The 15,464-nt window shown below is 40.6% G+C and overlaps 1 protein-coding gene across 1 annotated transcript in view; it reads right to left on the bottom strand.

The window, feature by feature from the left end:
• SNX5 (sorting nexin 5) overlaps positions 1–15,464 on the bottom strand; it is a 118,678-nt gene that overhangs the window by 46,288 nt on the left and 56,926 nt on the right. The window contains exons 2-5 of the mRNA XM_082252305.1: positions 12,240–12,344; positions 11,290–11,400; positions 9,121–9,242; positions 2,107–2,230 (exon numbers count right to left, since the gene is read on the bottom strand). Of these exons, the coding sequence (XP_082108431.1) occupies positions 2,107–2,230; positions 9,121–9,242; positions 11,290–11,400; positions 12,240–12,344 (462 nt within the window). The remainder of the gene's footprint in view (positions 1–2,106; positions 2,231–9,120; positions 9,243–11,289; positions 11,401–12,239; positions 12,345–15,464) is intronic.

The raw sequence follows: 15,464 nt of genomic DNA, 5'->3' as shown, positions 1-15,464 counted from the left end.
TATGCTGCTCATTGCTCTTACAAGGGCTTGCTGGAGATTATGCTGCAAGAAGCCTCTCTCAGCTTCTGATTTATTCAGTCTGTTAAATTTGTTTTTCTCTACCTGCTTCTTAACTATTGAATCAGACATCTTGGGTCTGGTCCAACTTCAGGAAGCAAAGGCATTATTCTACCAGTGTGATCATCTCCACCCAGGGCCATTGTGGAACAAGGCATGGTACATTGGGGAATAGCGAAGCAAAGGAAGTCTACAGGCAATATTGGTGACTAACCCCCTGCTCGGTTTGGCTTTTTATTTTAGGCATGGTTTCTACAATATATTGTAGGTCCTGTTTAATGCAGTATATATTTAACTATTGAATGGATGTTTAAATTAATCTAAATGTGACCAGCCTCTTGTAATCCTTAGATTTTGAAGGAAGGGCCAATGCTCTGAGCCAGTCAGGTTGTACTGCAGTGCAAATGTGCTGACGGAGGGGGCAGGAGAGAGTGCTAAATGCCTTCAGCCCCGGCTCACACCTGCGCGACTTCAAAGTCAACTATCAGTCCGACTTCATGTGTGGCTTGCTGACATCTGTGTAACTTCATTTACCACTTACCTACTGGGCACTTTCACCCCCTTTCTACCCAGGCCAACTTTCAGCTTTCAGTGAAAGCTTTTGCATTTTAAATGACAATTGCAAAGTCGTGCAACACTGCACCCAAACAGAATTTTTATTATTTTTTTGAGACAGATGGAGCATTCTTTTGGTGGTATTTAATTGCCAAGAAAAGTTTTAGTTTTGGTTATAAACTTTGGTAAATTCGTGTTTCTCCTTCACTGATGTGTGCTGATGAGGCTGCACTGATGGGCACTGTTGGGGCTGCACTGATAATCTGTGGTCTGATTATCAGTGTAGATGTCCACTGTGTGGATTTGAGTTCATCGGCTCTCCTCTTACGCTGTCAGCGTGAGAATATGATTGCTGATAACAGGTAAATCAAGTTTACACTGATTAGCTGAAATTGGACACAGCTGATCATGTGGCAAAGAGCCACCATGATTGGCTCTTTACCCTGATCTGTGATCAGCTGCGTCCAAAAGACGCAGCATTCACAGATCACTGCTGATGCGAGAGCACGTCATGACAGCCTCCTGGCAAAGTGCAGTCACACTGTAGCCATCATTCAGCTATAGCGCGGTCGCCAAAAGGTTAACAGACATCAATGCAAGTCGCACTGAAATCGCACAGGAATGGTGCAGGATCCTTTTCCAGAGTTGCAGCGATTTGAACGGTTCCATTGCCTCAAATGGGGTACAACATGTCATGCAACTTTGAACTGTCAAGTTGCATGACAAGTCACACTGGTGTGAACCAGGGCTTAATGACCAGTGATGGTTCCGGGGGTGTGATCTGGACTATACTGTGCTGCTACTGCAGTCGAGGGCTTGGTTGTGCCTAGCATTACAGAATTCGCAAAATAAAATCTTACAAAAATCCTTAGGCCTCGGTCACGAAGGTGTATCCAAAACGTACATCCATGAGAAGTTCCATGTTTGCCCGAAAGGGATATACAGGTGTTCCATGCATCTGCACGCAAGCAGACCCATTCATGTTGAATTGGATGCAGCAGCTGCACGGAAACAGACGATGTTCCCAAGTCGACAGTCGCGCGAGTGCATGTCCTTGAACGCAGACAGTGTGCATTCTGGGACACACACCCACTCTGCTTTCAAATTCAGACCAGTGGCTGTGTCTGTGCATCCGCTGAGTCCCAACAGACATTACTAGGACTGTCAAACACACGAAACAGCTGTGCATTCTGTGTGGGTAAACATGACCCTTCGCATGGGATTATGCTTCTATACACCTGTGCAAACTAGGTCTTTGGTAGGTAAAACAGTCCTCATATGCATATCAGATGCGTATTTAGATGCTTTACTTTTTATTTTCTTAAAGGAAAAAAAAAAAAAAAAAAAAAAAGCTAAAAAAAAAAAAAAAAAATGGAGTTGTGACACTACATGAATGATTCGAGAAAACTGCAACTAAATGGAAAAACATCAGCAAAGAAACAGCTGTGTCAGCATCCAGGCCTCAGCCTCTACACAGGAAGGAAGGGTGCTTACATCTTGGTCGTATTCCAGGAATATATGGAAGTTTCGGTCTTTGCTCAAGATGGGATGAGAGGCGATTCTCTGCAAAAAAACTTCATGGACAGACACCGTTTTCTTAAAAACTGCCAGATATTCCCTGCAAGCACAAAGGGAAGAAAGTTACAGAATGCAAGGTGACATGAACAAGTGTACAATTCACTACTGCAGCCAAGTAGAACAATATTTTTTTTCACTAATTCTCCCCGATTTGTGCAGATTTGGTATGAAAAAATTTATTTTTCCAAACTGTAAAAAAAAAAAAAAAAAAACCCAGCACAAAAACGCTGGCAGACGTGTTGTCCTCCTGCACACATCTGGCACACCAGCCTTTGTGTTCCACTCTGCGAGCCCAGGACGCTATAATCCCCGGAGATTATCTGTATGCAATATAAACCCTGGACACAACTCCACATACACAGCATTACCATGGAGGGGCATCATCTGCCAAACTGCTAAAAACACATTACTATTTCCTGCCAATAACCACAGCTGCTAGCCAACAAAATCCGTTGAAGGAAAATAAACTTTAAAAAGTCTGCTGAATTGATGTGCAGTTATTACAGTTTATTACATTTTTTTTTTTGTAGACAAAAGCCAAAATGTCCCAAAAAGCAACTTGGTGGGAAGAAACAGCAGCTTAGACTCCGACCCCTCAGAATGACTTCCCGGTTTTGGATACATGCTTTGCACTTAGAAATCATTTTTTGAGTAAGCCAATGCAGGCAACAGATTTTTGATTTGCATCTCCTACAAAAGGGCAGTCAACTGGTTATCAGCATATTTTTATACTATTATTTATTTATATATATATATATATATATATATATATATATATATATATATATATATATATACACATATATATATATATATATATATATATATATATATATATATATATATATATATATATATATATACATACACACACACATATACTTGATAGCAAAGAAGTTAAAGTGAAACGAAACCCTCCCATCCTGTACAGCCAAAGAAGCTAATATCTTAGCATTAGTTTGATCTGCAGTTGCCATGGTGCTGCACGTGATCAGTTACTACATCAGCCATTTGAAGGTTTGGTAGTCCAGTTGGGGGCACGAGCAACTGTGACAAGTTATCATTCACAGCATGCTTTGAATGTAGCTTTCGGGAAACAAAACTTTAGTGGTTGTAAACCTTAAAACAACATAAAATATGAATGAGATCACACATTAAAGTGCACTTGTCTCAATTAAGAGCACCAAGTGTCATTTCTGTCTGCTGCTACGTTCCTTTGCGGTCAGCATGAATCACTTCTGACAAGTTTTCCTGACACCAAGAGAAAAAAGGTGACCGGGAGGGATGTAAGTTTTTACAACCACTTTAAATCACGGAGTTTAGTTCCACTTTCAATTACAGCGGAACTAAACTCTGTCCTTTACAAGTGGAAGTGGGCATCTTAGCTGCTGTTTGATCTGCAGTTGCCATGGTGCTGCACATATGATTAGTTATGACACCAACCAATTGACAGCTTGCCAGGTAATTTAAATCTACCATAAGCACACTAGTAACTAACAGCTACAGTATAATTTAGGCATTCCTTGAACTGTTTAAGGAAATGCAGAAAAGTATTAGAAATAAGAGGGAGATGGCAAAAGAACAGTCTGTCTGTATGGATTTACTGGTACCACATCCTTCTAGTAACTAGACTAAACCCAGGGATTGAACCATTTTCTTAAACAGGACATTTAAGACAAAATCTCTACCAAAGATAAGCTAAATTTTGAAGAGAACACACTAAAAAATTGTATTAAAAAAATTTCACATTTTATTTGTACAACTATTAACCGCTTAAGGACCAGCCCATGTACATAATACTGTGGGGCAGGGTGACCCTTAAGCGCAAAATCAGGTACCTGTACCTGATTCCTCTAAACGGCTCTGGGGACACAGCGGGAGCCAATCAGCGGGTCCAGGGACCACCGATTGTTTACAGGAGAGGCAAACAAGGCAGACCGCTGTTCTGTGAGGGAGAAAATGAGAGATCTTGTGTTTCTGCTAAGCAGAAACACGGACCTCTGTTTTCCTTCAGTCAGTTAGCAAGCACTCCCTAGAAGCGCACTTAACCCCTTGACCGCCCGTGATGTTAAGCCCCTCTCTTGCCAGTGTCATTTATACAGTAAACGTGCATTTTATTTTTTTATCACTGATCGCTGCATTGGTGTCACTTGTCCCCAAAAAGTGTCACTTGGTGATAGATTTGTCCGACACAATGTCATCGTCCCGCTAAAAATTGCTGCCATTACTATTAAAAAAATAAATAAGTCCTTAAAACTATCCCGTAATTTGTAGACGCTATAACTTTTGTACAAACCTATCAATATATTGTTATTGGAATTTTTTTTTTTTCCTCACCAAAAACATAGCAGAATACATATTGGTCTACATTGATAAAGAAATTAGATTTTTTACATTTTTTTTTACTGGAACGGTTTTATAGCAGAAAGTAAAAAATTTTTTTTTTTTTTGTTTTGCAGGAGAGAGAAAAATCGGAGGATATTTCGTCCGATTTTCATCAATGTGTACGAGCCTTTACTGTAGTCATAAGTTGTCAGTAGCAAGATAATCTACGACGACTGGGGAGGGGAGTCCTTCACTTAAACGTGGGTGATACATTACAGCAATTCAAGCCAGGTTAGACTGTCATTGCTGTCCATGTTCCTATTGAGATTTGTCTCTCTATTTATCTGGAGGACCACTGTCACTGAGAAAAAAAGATAGGGAAATCCAAAATTTTAGAGTTGTCACCAGAACAGGAGGTGAGGGTATATCATCTAATGGGGACAACTGTCTATATTCTTAAGATATTATCCTTAAAATCCCTAGCTTTATTTTATTTTTTTAATTGTAGTTAAAGTTTGGAGTCTATACATACTGAAATATCCATCACACGCAACATTAGAATCAAAATAATAAAAGTATCTAGAGCAGTGAAATGAACTCCAGGCAGAACAAAGCCAAAAAGGAACACAGAGCATAAAGCTACAAATGTTTATAGGCAGGGGTTGGGCTTGGACAATTATGTACAAAGGGAGTTCTATTCTTTGGCATATGAAGTCAGGTAATCCTAGATGTGTCAGATTTATGCACACATGTACAATACTGGATCTAAATAACATACCGGTGAACACAAAAAAGTGCAGAATTCCACTGTCTGAATTCGTATCCAGACTGCTTGAGAAAAAATAAAAATAAAAAAAAAAAATAAAAAAAAAACTTTGCTTTACACATCTTTAGTACATCTGAAGTACACAGGAAAGCTTAAGAGGAATTCCAGCCTGGGGAAAAAAAAATAAAATAAAATAAATACTGTAGATGCTGACTTATTACAAGGACGCTAACCTGGCCAGGGAGCCCACAATGTTGGCCCCCCCAAACCTATCCGTCCATCGGCTTTGGGTGGAGGCGCCAACATCTTCACTAAGGGAAACAGGAAGTGAAGCCTTGCGGATTCAAAGCCTGTTTCCTACTGCGCATGTGCAAGTCGCACTGCACTTTCTGAATGGTCCCGCTGTCTTATGGGACCTGTCTCTCCCAAGAAGGCAGTGGGGGAGGAGTCAGAAATTACGTAGATGGCCGCACAATTGCGGCGATCTTACCCGGGAGCGGGTACCTAGTTTGGACAGGGAAACAAACAAGTGTAGCTTCCCTTTTATGGGTGCAGCTCTGCTTTAACCACTTCTGGACCGGGAAGGTTTTACCCCCTTAATGACCAGGCCATTTTTTGCGATTCGGCAATGCAATACTTTAACGGACAATAGCGCGGTTGTGTGATGCTGTACCCAAATACATCTTTTTTTTCTCACAAATAGAACTTTCTTTTGGTGGTATTTGATCACCTGTGTGATTATTTTTTTGCGCTATAAAACCAAAAAAAAGTGCGACAATTCTGAAAAAAAAAAAAAAGAAGATTTTATATTGCGCCGGACAGATCGGACTCCTGACATTGACACTTTTGGGGGTACCAGTGACATTACTACAGTAATCAGTGCTAAAAATATGCACTGTTACTGTAATAATGATACTGGCAGGGAAGGAGTTAACCCAGGGGCAATCAAAGGGTTAAGTGTGAGCCTCGGGGGAGTTTTCCAACTGAGCGGTATGGGCTTGTGAAATGAACACAGAGACCTGTGATCCTAAATAGGAGGATCACAGGCGCTCTGTGTTCATTCCAGAGAGAACAACGGTCTGCTTGGTTTACAACAGCAGACCGTTGTTCTCTCTCCACAGGGAGCGATTGCAGGTGCGCGGCGGCAATCACGCCCACCAGCCCTATAGTTCGGCTTTGCAGCTGCCAAATGGGGGCACACACCCCCAGGAGCGCTCCGAGCCAGTCGGCAAGTGGTTAAGCCAGCCATAGACGGTTCGAACCTTGGACATTTCAACAAGGACTAACCAGGATTTGAACCATGTATGGGTAGGCTGATTGTACAACCAGTTTGTTGGATTTTTAGGGTGTGATTATTCCCAGCGGCTATAGCTACTAGCAATAATCACTGTGTTCCTGGCAGGGATGGGGCCCTACGCCTCCCTGAGGGGAGAAAATATTAGCTCCATGGAAGGGATTCACCCATCAATACTTACAACGTGTGGCTGCAGGAAATATAAAAGTTGTATAATCTTCAGTCTGCCTTTCATTTCTGTGTTTTAAGTGTCACTTCACAGGACCTCTACTTTGGGTGTGTCACAAGAACAGAAGAATCATGTAAATGACTAACACTAATCAAAGCACTAGATGAAAGAAGGTCACTTGTCCTCACTGACCCAAGTGCAACCCGTGACTGTAATAGAGAATGCATTGTATGCTGGGACCGTGGGGACTCTTTACAAACAAGGCTTTCGGCGCCTGACAGTTTTGGTTGGACAAGATTTCATAAAATCACGCTGGTGTGAGGGAACATTTTCTTAATCCCAGTCTGGAATTCTATGAAAAAAAGATTTGAGTTTCGACAGCCAAGTAAATCCTGATGGCAAGAAACGGAACAGTCTAACAATATGTGAATCACATAATTAGGTATATTCTGTTAGGGACTTTAGTGGGAGAGTCTATCTCTACCTCTCCCATCAGGCCATAACAATGGTGCCACACTGCAGTAGCTGGGTCCCCAGTTAAACTGGGCATACACTTCACAATCTAATTGTACAATTTTCTTCAGAGCTACCAACAATGTAGTACTCTTGTCTAATATAGAATGGATTGTATAGGTGGCAATATGTATATGTAATATGTACTGAACATTACATTTGTAATACAATTATAGAAAACATGTGTTTTGTAGGGTAGAGATTTAGCACTACTTGGAAAAAAAAAAAAAAAAGAAGATTGCACTCCAAATTAGTTTTTTTTTCCACTACAATGAGTGTGTATAATATATATATATATATATATATATATATATATATATATATATATATATATATATATATATATATATATATATATATATATATATACACACACATACACACACACACATATATATATACACACACACATACACACGCATATACATACAATTAGGAAATTATATATGTAATATATATGTAGTCCTGTTTAGTTAATTTCAAATAGGAGTAAAAGAGCAATTTTGTTAAGCATATTTCATGTGTCACATATGTTTTAAAGGACAGAATAAAAAACCATTGATCAAAATTAGAGAACACTTTCAGACACCTCCCAGTTAATGGTGTTAATCTGTCACCTTGTGCTTTTTTTTTTTTTTTAAAAAGGAGTTGTAAAGGCAGAAGTTTATCTTATTGCATTCTATACATTAAGATAAAGCCTTCTGGGGGGATTGACCTGATGTCATTGTTTTGTTCTAGTGCTGCCCTGCGTGGCATTGTGTTGTATCTGTGTTTTGTGAAAACTTTAATAAATACAAATGTTCAAAAAAAAAGATAAAGCCTTCTGTATGCAGCAGCCTCCCCAGCACCCCCATCTCTGTCTACGAGTCCCTCGGCCATCCAGGACTCCCTCCTGATTAGCTGGGACACAGCCGCGGCGCCATTGGCTGCCACGACAGAAAATCAAAGTCAGTTAGCCAATCTGGGGGAGGGGGCGAGGCCAAATGGCAACTCTGTCTGAGTGGATACACGGAGCTGCAGGTCGGCTCGGATGCCTCCATTGCAACACGGAGTGTTGGCCACGAGAATTGGCTTGGTGGATACCATATCGGGTTACAGTCACTTACCTGCCATTGAATATAAGCCCTGTATACAACTTGATATGCCTGCACTGACCCCCTATAATTAAGGGGTCTATGAGCTCTGGTAAGCATTTGTGCACACCGGGTGGTCCTGTGTACTGGTGGAGGGACTGAAGAGCTTGAGTGCATCTGGAAAGATTCCCTATAGAGACTCTTTATCCAATTTCACCATTTGGATGTTTTTTTTTTGGGACTTTTTTGCTGTCTGATATTTGATTATTGTTTTTCATTTATTGTTTCTCATTTATTGCACTCCGCCTTTTCAGGACAATTTATGATCACTTTAGTTTATTGATCTTTAATTGATTGGCACTTATTTTTTGATGAATTAATGTGATGTTTTCAAATATGTGTCAGTGATTGCACAATTTTTGAGGTATACATTTAGTGCACTTAATAGGTTGAGCGCAGCTTCTTTATACATCACTGTATAATTTGTTTTGCACTTCCTACTGGTTGTGGATTGTTGTAATCTTTCTCAGTGCTACAGTCATTGCGGTTCTCAAATTTTGATTTCTATAAAATAAAGTTAAAAAAAAAAAAACAAAAAAAAAAAAAACTGTTCTATTAGCATTGTATAGCCACAACAAAAATGCCATCAAAGGTTGAGCAATGAAGATTACATGAATTCTGAAAAAATCAAGTGAGTTTGTTCTCTAATTTTGATCTCCAGGGTGTGCATTCATGTATGTGTTTTTTTTTTTTAACATTGTTGTTTTTTTTTTTGATAGACAGTACATACGCCTCTAATTCCTGTTTCATTTTGGCAAATTCATCCTTTGTCATGGAGCCTTCGCCTTCACCCAGCTTTTGCATTTTGTCCCTGGGCCCATCAAAGTCAGGTTTTGCAGGTGCTGGTGGAATCTAGATGGGAAGAAATTTTATTTTTAGTGGAGGAATGTGACATTTAAGCCTCATTTGGCTTACTCTGTCAGAAGAAAGCCAACAATTAAAGCCTCTGCATATTTATTTTAGAATACTGGGCATTTTTAAAATTGCGCTATACTGGCTAGTAAAAAGAATAGCTAGCACATTCTGATGGACACTTGTAATCACCTGTTCTTCTCATATACTCCTTTTCTGGATAGAAAGTAAACAATCAGCTTGTGCATCTCTATCTTTGAACTACCCGATTCAATGAAACCCCACAGGAGGCTTTGGGTGCATATACACCTGCAAATGCATCTGCACTCCAACTAGATGCAAGAACCCCAGCGGGGGTTCCTGTGATTACTTGCAGGAAGCAGCCCCATTGAAAGCAATGGGAGGCAGCTGACTCCTGCAGCTAATCGCAGCCACACACATGTGATCTCTCAAAGAAATCACATGGGAGTGTTCAGCCCTGGACGCAGGAAGTCTTTGTCCAGGGGGGGATCACTCCATGGGCAGTTACACATGAGTGGCCATGATTTGCTGCAGGAGTCAGCAGCCTCCCACTGCTTTTTTTCTGTGAGCCTGTGCTAGCCCAGCTCCTCTGTCCTTCCCACAATCTCCCTACATAACCTTTTAGTGAGCTTCTAGGGGAGGAGTAAAGGGTAATAAAAGTATCACTTAATGACAGTTCTTAAGCCCCGTACACACGATCAGATTATCGAACGATCTGTCGTCCGTTTTTTGTGGCATGCTAGTCTGATGTGGAAAGTGAAGAGGTTATTTTCATACGAATTTTCCCGTACGACAGAATTCTACTTCAGAAGTGATGTCATGTGTTGGATTGTTTTGTATGTGTTCTTTCGTCTCTGAGCATGCCTAGTCTTGCTCTTAAGATTTTTTTCCATGGAAATTTGTACTAATGAGACGAAAATCGGACGTGGTTTTGACGGACGACAAAAATTATATAGCCTGCACATCGACTTTTCGGCCGACAAAATCCTGGAGTCGGCTGTCCAAAGCACCATACTAACAATCCGAAAATCGGCAGATCGATCGTCGGACGAAATTTCCCTTCAGATTTTCTTATCGTGTGTACGGGCCTTTACTCTGCTGGGGCCATTGACATCACATTCAAGATAACAGCTAAACTGCAGGCCTCCACCTATTAGACCTTTCAGACTAGACAAAGAAGGATTTAACAGGTAAATAAGCCTGAAATTGTAAATGCTTCTATTATCTAATAAGAAGACAGCTGTTGAAATTAGAGGTCTGGCAAAAGGGTCACTTTAAAAGTGGGGTGTGATACAAGGAAGGAGGCTTATGGCAGGGTTTCTAAACCTTTTTTCAGGTAAGGCACTAGACACCCTTTAAAAATTGTAGACAATCTCGAGGCATCCCATTCTAAAATGTAAAAGCTATAGTATTTATTTTACATAATGCAACAACATCCACAAGTCCAAGTAGGGCACACAACATTAGAGGCGATTTATTCTTCCAAAGCAAATACACTTTTGCAAACTGGTTCAGACTAGTATGCCAATGTTTCTCTTCTCCCTCGGTTTTTCTCCATTCATCAGCACTGATGGAGAGGGGCAGGGGAGGGTCAAACAAGAATGCTATGCAGGGGACTGACATCCTTCCTATCAACTTATGCCACTGGTTGTTAGGACGCTAGCAGCTAGAAGGTTGTAATGGTGTACAAATTAAAACCTGTGACTTCGTGTAATTATAAAGGCAGCCTTTATCCACATGCCAGCTTATATAAAAATGTTGGCATTTTGCCAATGCACCCCTGAAGAAACCTTAAGGCATCCTGGTTTAAAAAAGGCTGGTCTAACTTCAAGAGAAAGAAGCAGCAGAAAAAGGGAGCCAACTGTAATCCCTGTAGTTCAAAGGTAATCCTAAATTACATTTCTACCTTTGCCTATACATCCTGCAACAATATATTGCCAAATATTTTTTATTCTAAAGTAGAAAGAGGTCATTTGCCAGCAGAGATAATTACGGACACTGCATGCAGAAAATGTAAAATACCCACAATAATGCCAGCATACTCCTCGCTCTCCGTAAGAGAGTCATGTAACCAGTGGAAGTCATCGTGCTGGCGGGTCACAGAGAACTCTGGATTCTGGAAAATGTTCAGGGTAGTCTACAAAATAAAAAAAATTGTAAATTTGTATTATAATGCAGTACATAAACAAAAAAGAAAAAAAAAAAACACTTTGCTACCACACTTTCCATATTGTGCTATGCTAAAGAAGTATAATGTCTGCTATGGAAAGTTAGGAGGCCAGGTCATGCTATTACCAAGTCTGGTGTGTTTAGCGGGTCATCCTCAATACAAACTGTTGGGCACAGTCTCTGTACAATCTTCATTAGGCTTCACAAAGCTATGTCACATGAAATTATTAGATCTGAATGAAAGCCTGGGAATTAACATAACAGAAGGTGACCAATTAGAGACTCCTGATTTCCTTTCATACTTGATTTTCTGTTGGTTGACTCTGCCCAATTGCATAAGGCACAGGTGAATGCCATCACCCTAGGGCATCCACAGATGGGAGACACTTTTACAGGCACATCTTCATGGACAGCACAGATTGACAGTAGATTATAATAAATCCAGGTGTGGTCTGCATCAGATCTCAGAGCACAGTAATGTAAATCCATGCAGACCAGTGTACTGAACCCCATGAAGTGCTTACTACTGCTTTTATTTACAACAGAACTATATGCAGGCTGCGTGAATATCATGTTCACCTACAACAATGAAAGTTAGGACACATCTTTGGAGATACATTGTTGCACACATTCAAGGGCCTTTAGCATATTTACTGGGTATATAGGTTAAAAAAAAAAAAAAAAAAAAAAAAAAAGAAAAAACACGTGAAAAACATAACCACAATAAAACAGAAATTAAATTTAAAAAAATGGAAAACCAACCCCCTTCCGTGTGGGTTTCTTTCCTAATGGTCACTTTATTCTCACCTTTGTGTGGACGGTGAATTTCACTTTCTCTCGTTCACTGATGGCATCTGGAATGTCAATCTGTAGGGATGAGTCTGTGTTCAGATCCACAGATACAGACCTAACCTAATGGTAGAACAACCAAAGGATTAGGGATTAGAATTAAAAGCCAAATACTATAAAAGGTTAACATTTATGGATTAAAGTTTTTTTTAAACCTATGTAAACATGTTACAATGTTAGCAAGTTATGTTAGTTTATGTAAGTAATAGCAATTACTTTTTAAAATACACATTTGTCGTATGTCGATTATGAAGAAATGCTCATTAACGCGCCTACAGCATTTACGATTTTTTTTTTTTTTTAAAGTTTAAACAGAAAGTATAGATATCAGTACAACAAAAACTACAATTCCAGGTAAAAACAGTAACATACAGTACAGAAGAAATACAACATTTGCCACGTAAAATGTATTTTGGACACGTGTTTTTTTTAAGTGCTGAAAAAACACCCATGAAAGTGTTTTTTTAGTGTGAAGTGCTTAAAAAGGGAAAGCGATGCCGGACCTTCTGAGTGCAGGCGCGGCTGGTTTCAGCGGCTGCATGCAGGGCGAATATCTCCTAAACCTGCATTCATTTTACCTACAGGTAAGCCTTATTATAGGTTTACCTGTAGGTAAAAAGGTAAAAAAGCGACGATACTTCCGCTTTAAGGCGGTAGTAAACTAAGAAAGAAAAATCCACCTGCAAGGCAATCTGATATTGTGCTAGTATGCAGCGCATTATGAAAGTCTTGCCTTAAAGGGAAGCTGCAGAGGCTTCCATCTTCACCCAGTCTTCCTTCTGAGTTTGGGGACTCCGGGCGTGTGACTGGCTAAGCCGTGAGACGTCACTACAGCGCATGCACATGGGAGTCTCAGCCGTGGCACACAGGTCTAAAGGAACGACACGGGTATGCCGCTCCTTCAGAGCACATGCGCCTCTGACCTCACCGCCTGCTGTTCGCAAGAATATCTCCTAAACGGTGCACAATAAGGGAATATTCATTTTACCTACAGGTAAGCTTCATTATAGGCATAGGTAAAAAAACATTCCAGGGTTTACTACCACTTTAAAGAACACTTAAAACGCAGGGTATTGGTGCACCTGTGAACAAGCCCCAAGGGCTCCTTCACACTGTCACAAGGGACCTGCACAGTATGCAAAACTGTACAAAGCCATAAATCATTCCTGGCAAACAGAGACTGCATACAGCTACCCATAGAAAGCAGGTAACGGGTGCGGCTGTGATTGGGTATTAAGTGCTGAAAAAACGCCCATTAAAGTGTTGTTTTTTTAGTGTGAAGTGCTTAAAGGAAAAGTGATGCAGAAGAATTTATCTGCTTTGAGGCGTGTTTAGGTTGTGGTGCGAGATTTTGAGATGGATTCATACACTGATCTGAGGCTTGGCTTGGTCCAGCTTGGGATGATCATGGAAGGACTGTCACGGTCACTTGCTGGCATAGACTCCTTGCTGACACAAACTCCGACACTGGCAGTAATGCTCAATGCCTCTACTCCTGCCTGCCAGTGTCAGTATTTCTGGCTGGTATGATGCTTTTGTCTGCACATGGAAGCAAAATGGTGTTCCCACACAGCTGCTCTGTGCAAACAGGAAGTGACTTGAGCTGTCCTAGTTCTTTATTTCCCAGTGCGTTCTGGGATACAGGAACCTCCACTGCCTCTCCCCTAGCACCCAGCTAACATTTTATAAATGCTTCATTCATGCACTGTAAATGCCTTAGGTGCAATTAAGATGCAGTTACAGTGCACTAGCATAGAAATTAATGGAGATCGCTGATAAGCTCTAATGCCTGCTAACTGCGACATCAGTTTCGTGTGTGTGTGCGCGTGTGTGGTTGTATTCACCATCTAGGGCCACTAACTGCAAAAAAATAAAAAATAAAACCCTTGCAATGATTTTAATCTGAAAAACTAGAATTTTCAGTCTTCACACAGGTTTCAGGACACAAACTAATTTCAAATGTATTCCTCAATATCAACTAAGAATATAAACTCACTCTGAGGACAAAATGCCTTTGCAAACTGTTACTACCATATAGGAGTGGCGGTGACATCACTGCACACAACCGTTGGGACAGACTACCTGCAAAAAAAACAAGAGGGGGAAGATACAAGACCAGTAACCCTGCACAAGCAGAAGGCAGCATTGACCAGTCTTTATTACAGGAAGCTCCTGCACAAAGATTTTGGCTGGATTACACCACAGTCAGAGATGTATAGTAACTAAGTAGAACTACTTCACTACTGTACTTAAGTACCGAAAGGCGGTATCTGTACTTTCCTAGAGTAGAATTTTTTTCTCCTACTTCCACTTTTACTTCACTACATTTTTTCAATGATTTCAATACTTCTACTCTGATATTTTTTTTTTGTGCTGCATAGTTACTCGTTAGGCTGCATTCACATGTCAGCGTATTGATCGTGGGCAGAATCGCCGCGATTCAGCCCGCGATCTGGAAATCATTGCAAAACGCGGGACGCCTGTGCGTTGCCCGTGATTTGCAATAGCACCCCAAACGCTGTGCGATGTTGCCTCAATTTCCGCCTGCCGAATAGCGCAAAAAAAAAAAAAATCGCGGGACGCATTACGCTCCAAAGAAGCTCTTGTACTTTTTTGGGCGTAATGCGTCCCGTGATTTTTTTTTTTGCTCGATGTTACCGCGATTTGGCAGCCGTAAATCGCGGCAACATCGCACAGCGTTTGGGGTGCTATTGCAAATCACGGGCAACGCACAGGCGTCCCGCGATTTGCAATGATTTCCGGATCGCGGGTGGAATCGTGGCGATTCTGCCCGCGATCAATACGCTGACATGTGAATGCAGCCTTACTATTATAAAAATTACCACTGCCAGAACAGTAGATGGCAGGTTTCATGAAGCTCAAAACGTGTATTATCAGCGCATACGAAAATAAATGCTACTGTATGTATAAATAAAAGCTGCATTTGAGATAATAAAAAACAATATGATGTTCAAACTTTTGACTTCTTTAATAACTACATAACACAGTACTTGTACTTTCAGTACTTGAGTAGCAATTTCTTTTTTTTTCAAAACTACTGGTACTTTTACTTTCAGTACTTGAGTAGCAAATTTTTTAAAAAAACTACTTGCAATACTTAACCCCTTCCGTACCGCGTCATGTCAAATGACGTCGGCACAAATCCTCTCTCGATCCGGGCGG

The sequence above is a fragment of the Pelophylax lessonae genome (assembly GCF_965119305.1).
Source record: "Pelophylax lessonae genome assembly, chromosome: 3".
Taxonomy (NCBI): domain Eukaryota; kingdom Metazoa; phylum Chordata; class Amphibia; order Anura; family Ranidae; genus Pelophylax; species Pelophylax lessonae.
This window is presented reverse-complemented; position numbering and strand designations above follow the sequence as displayed.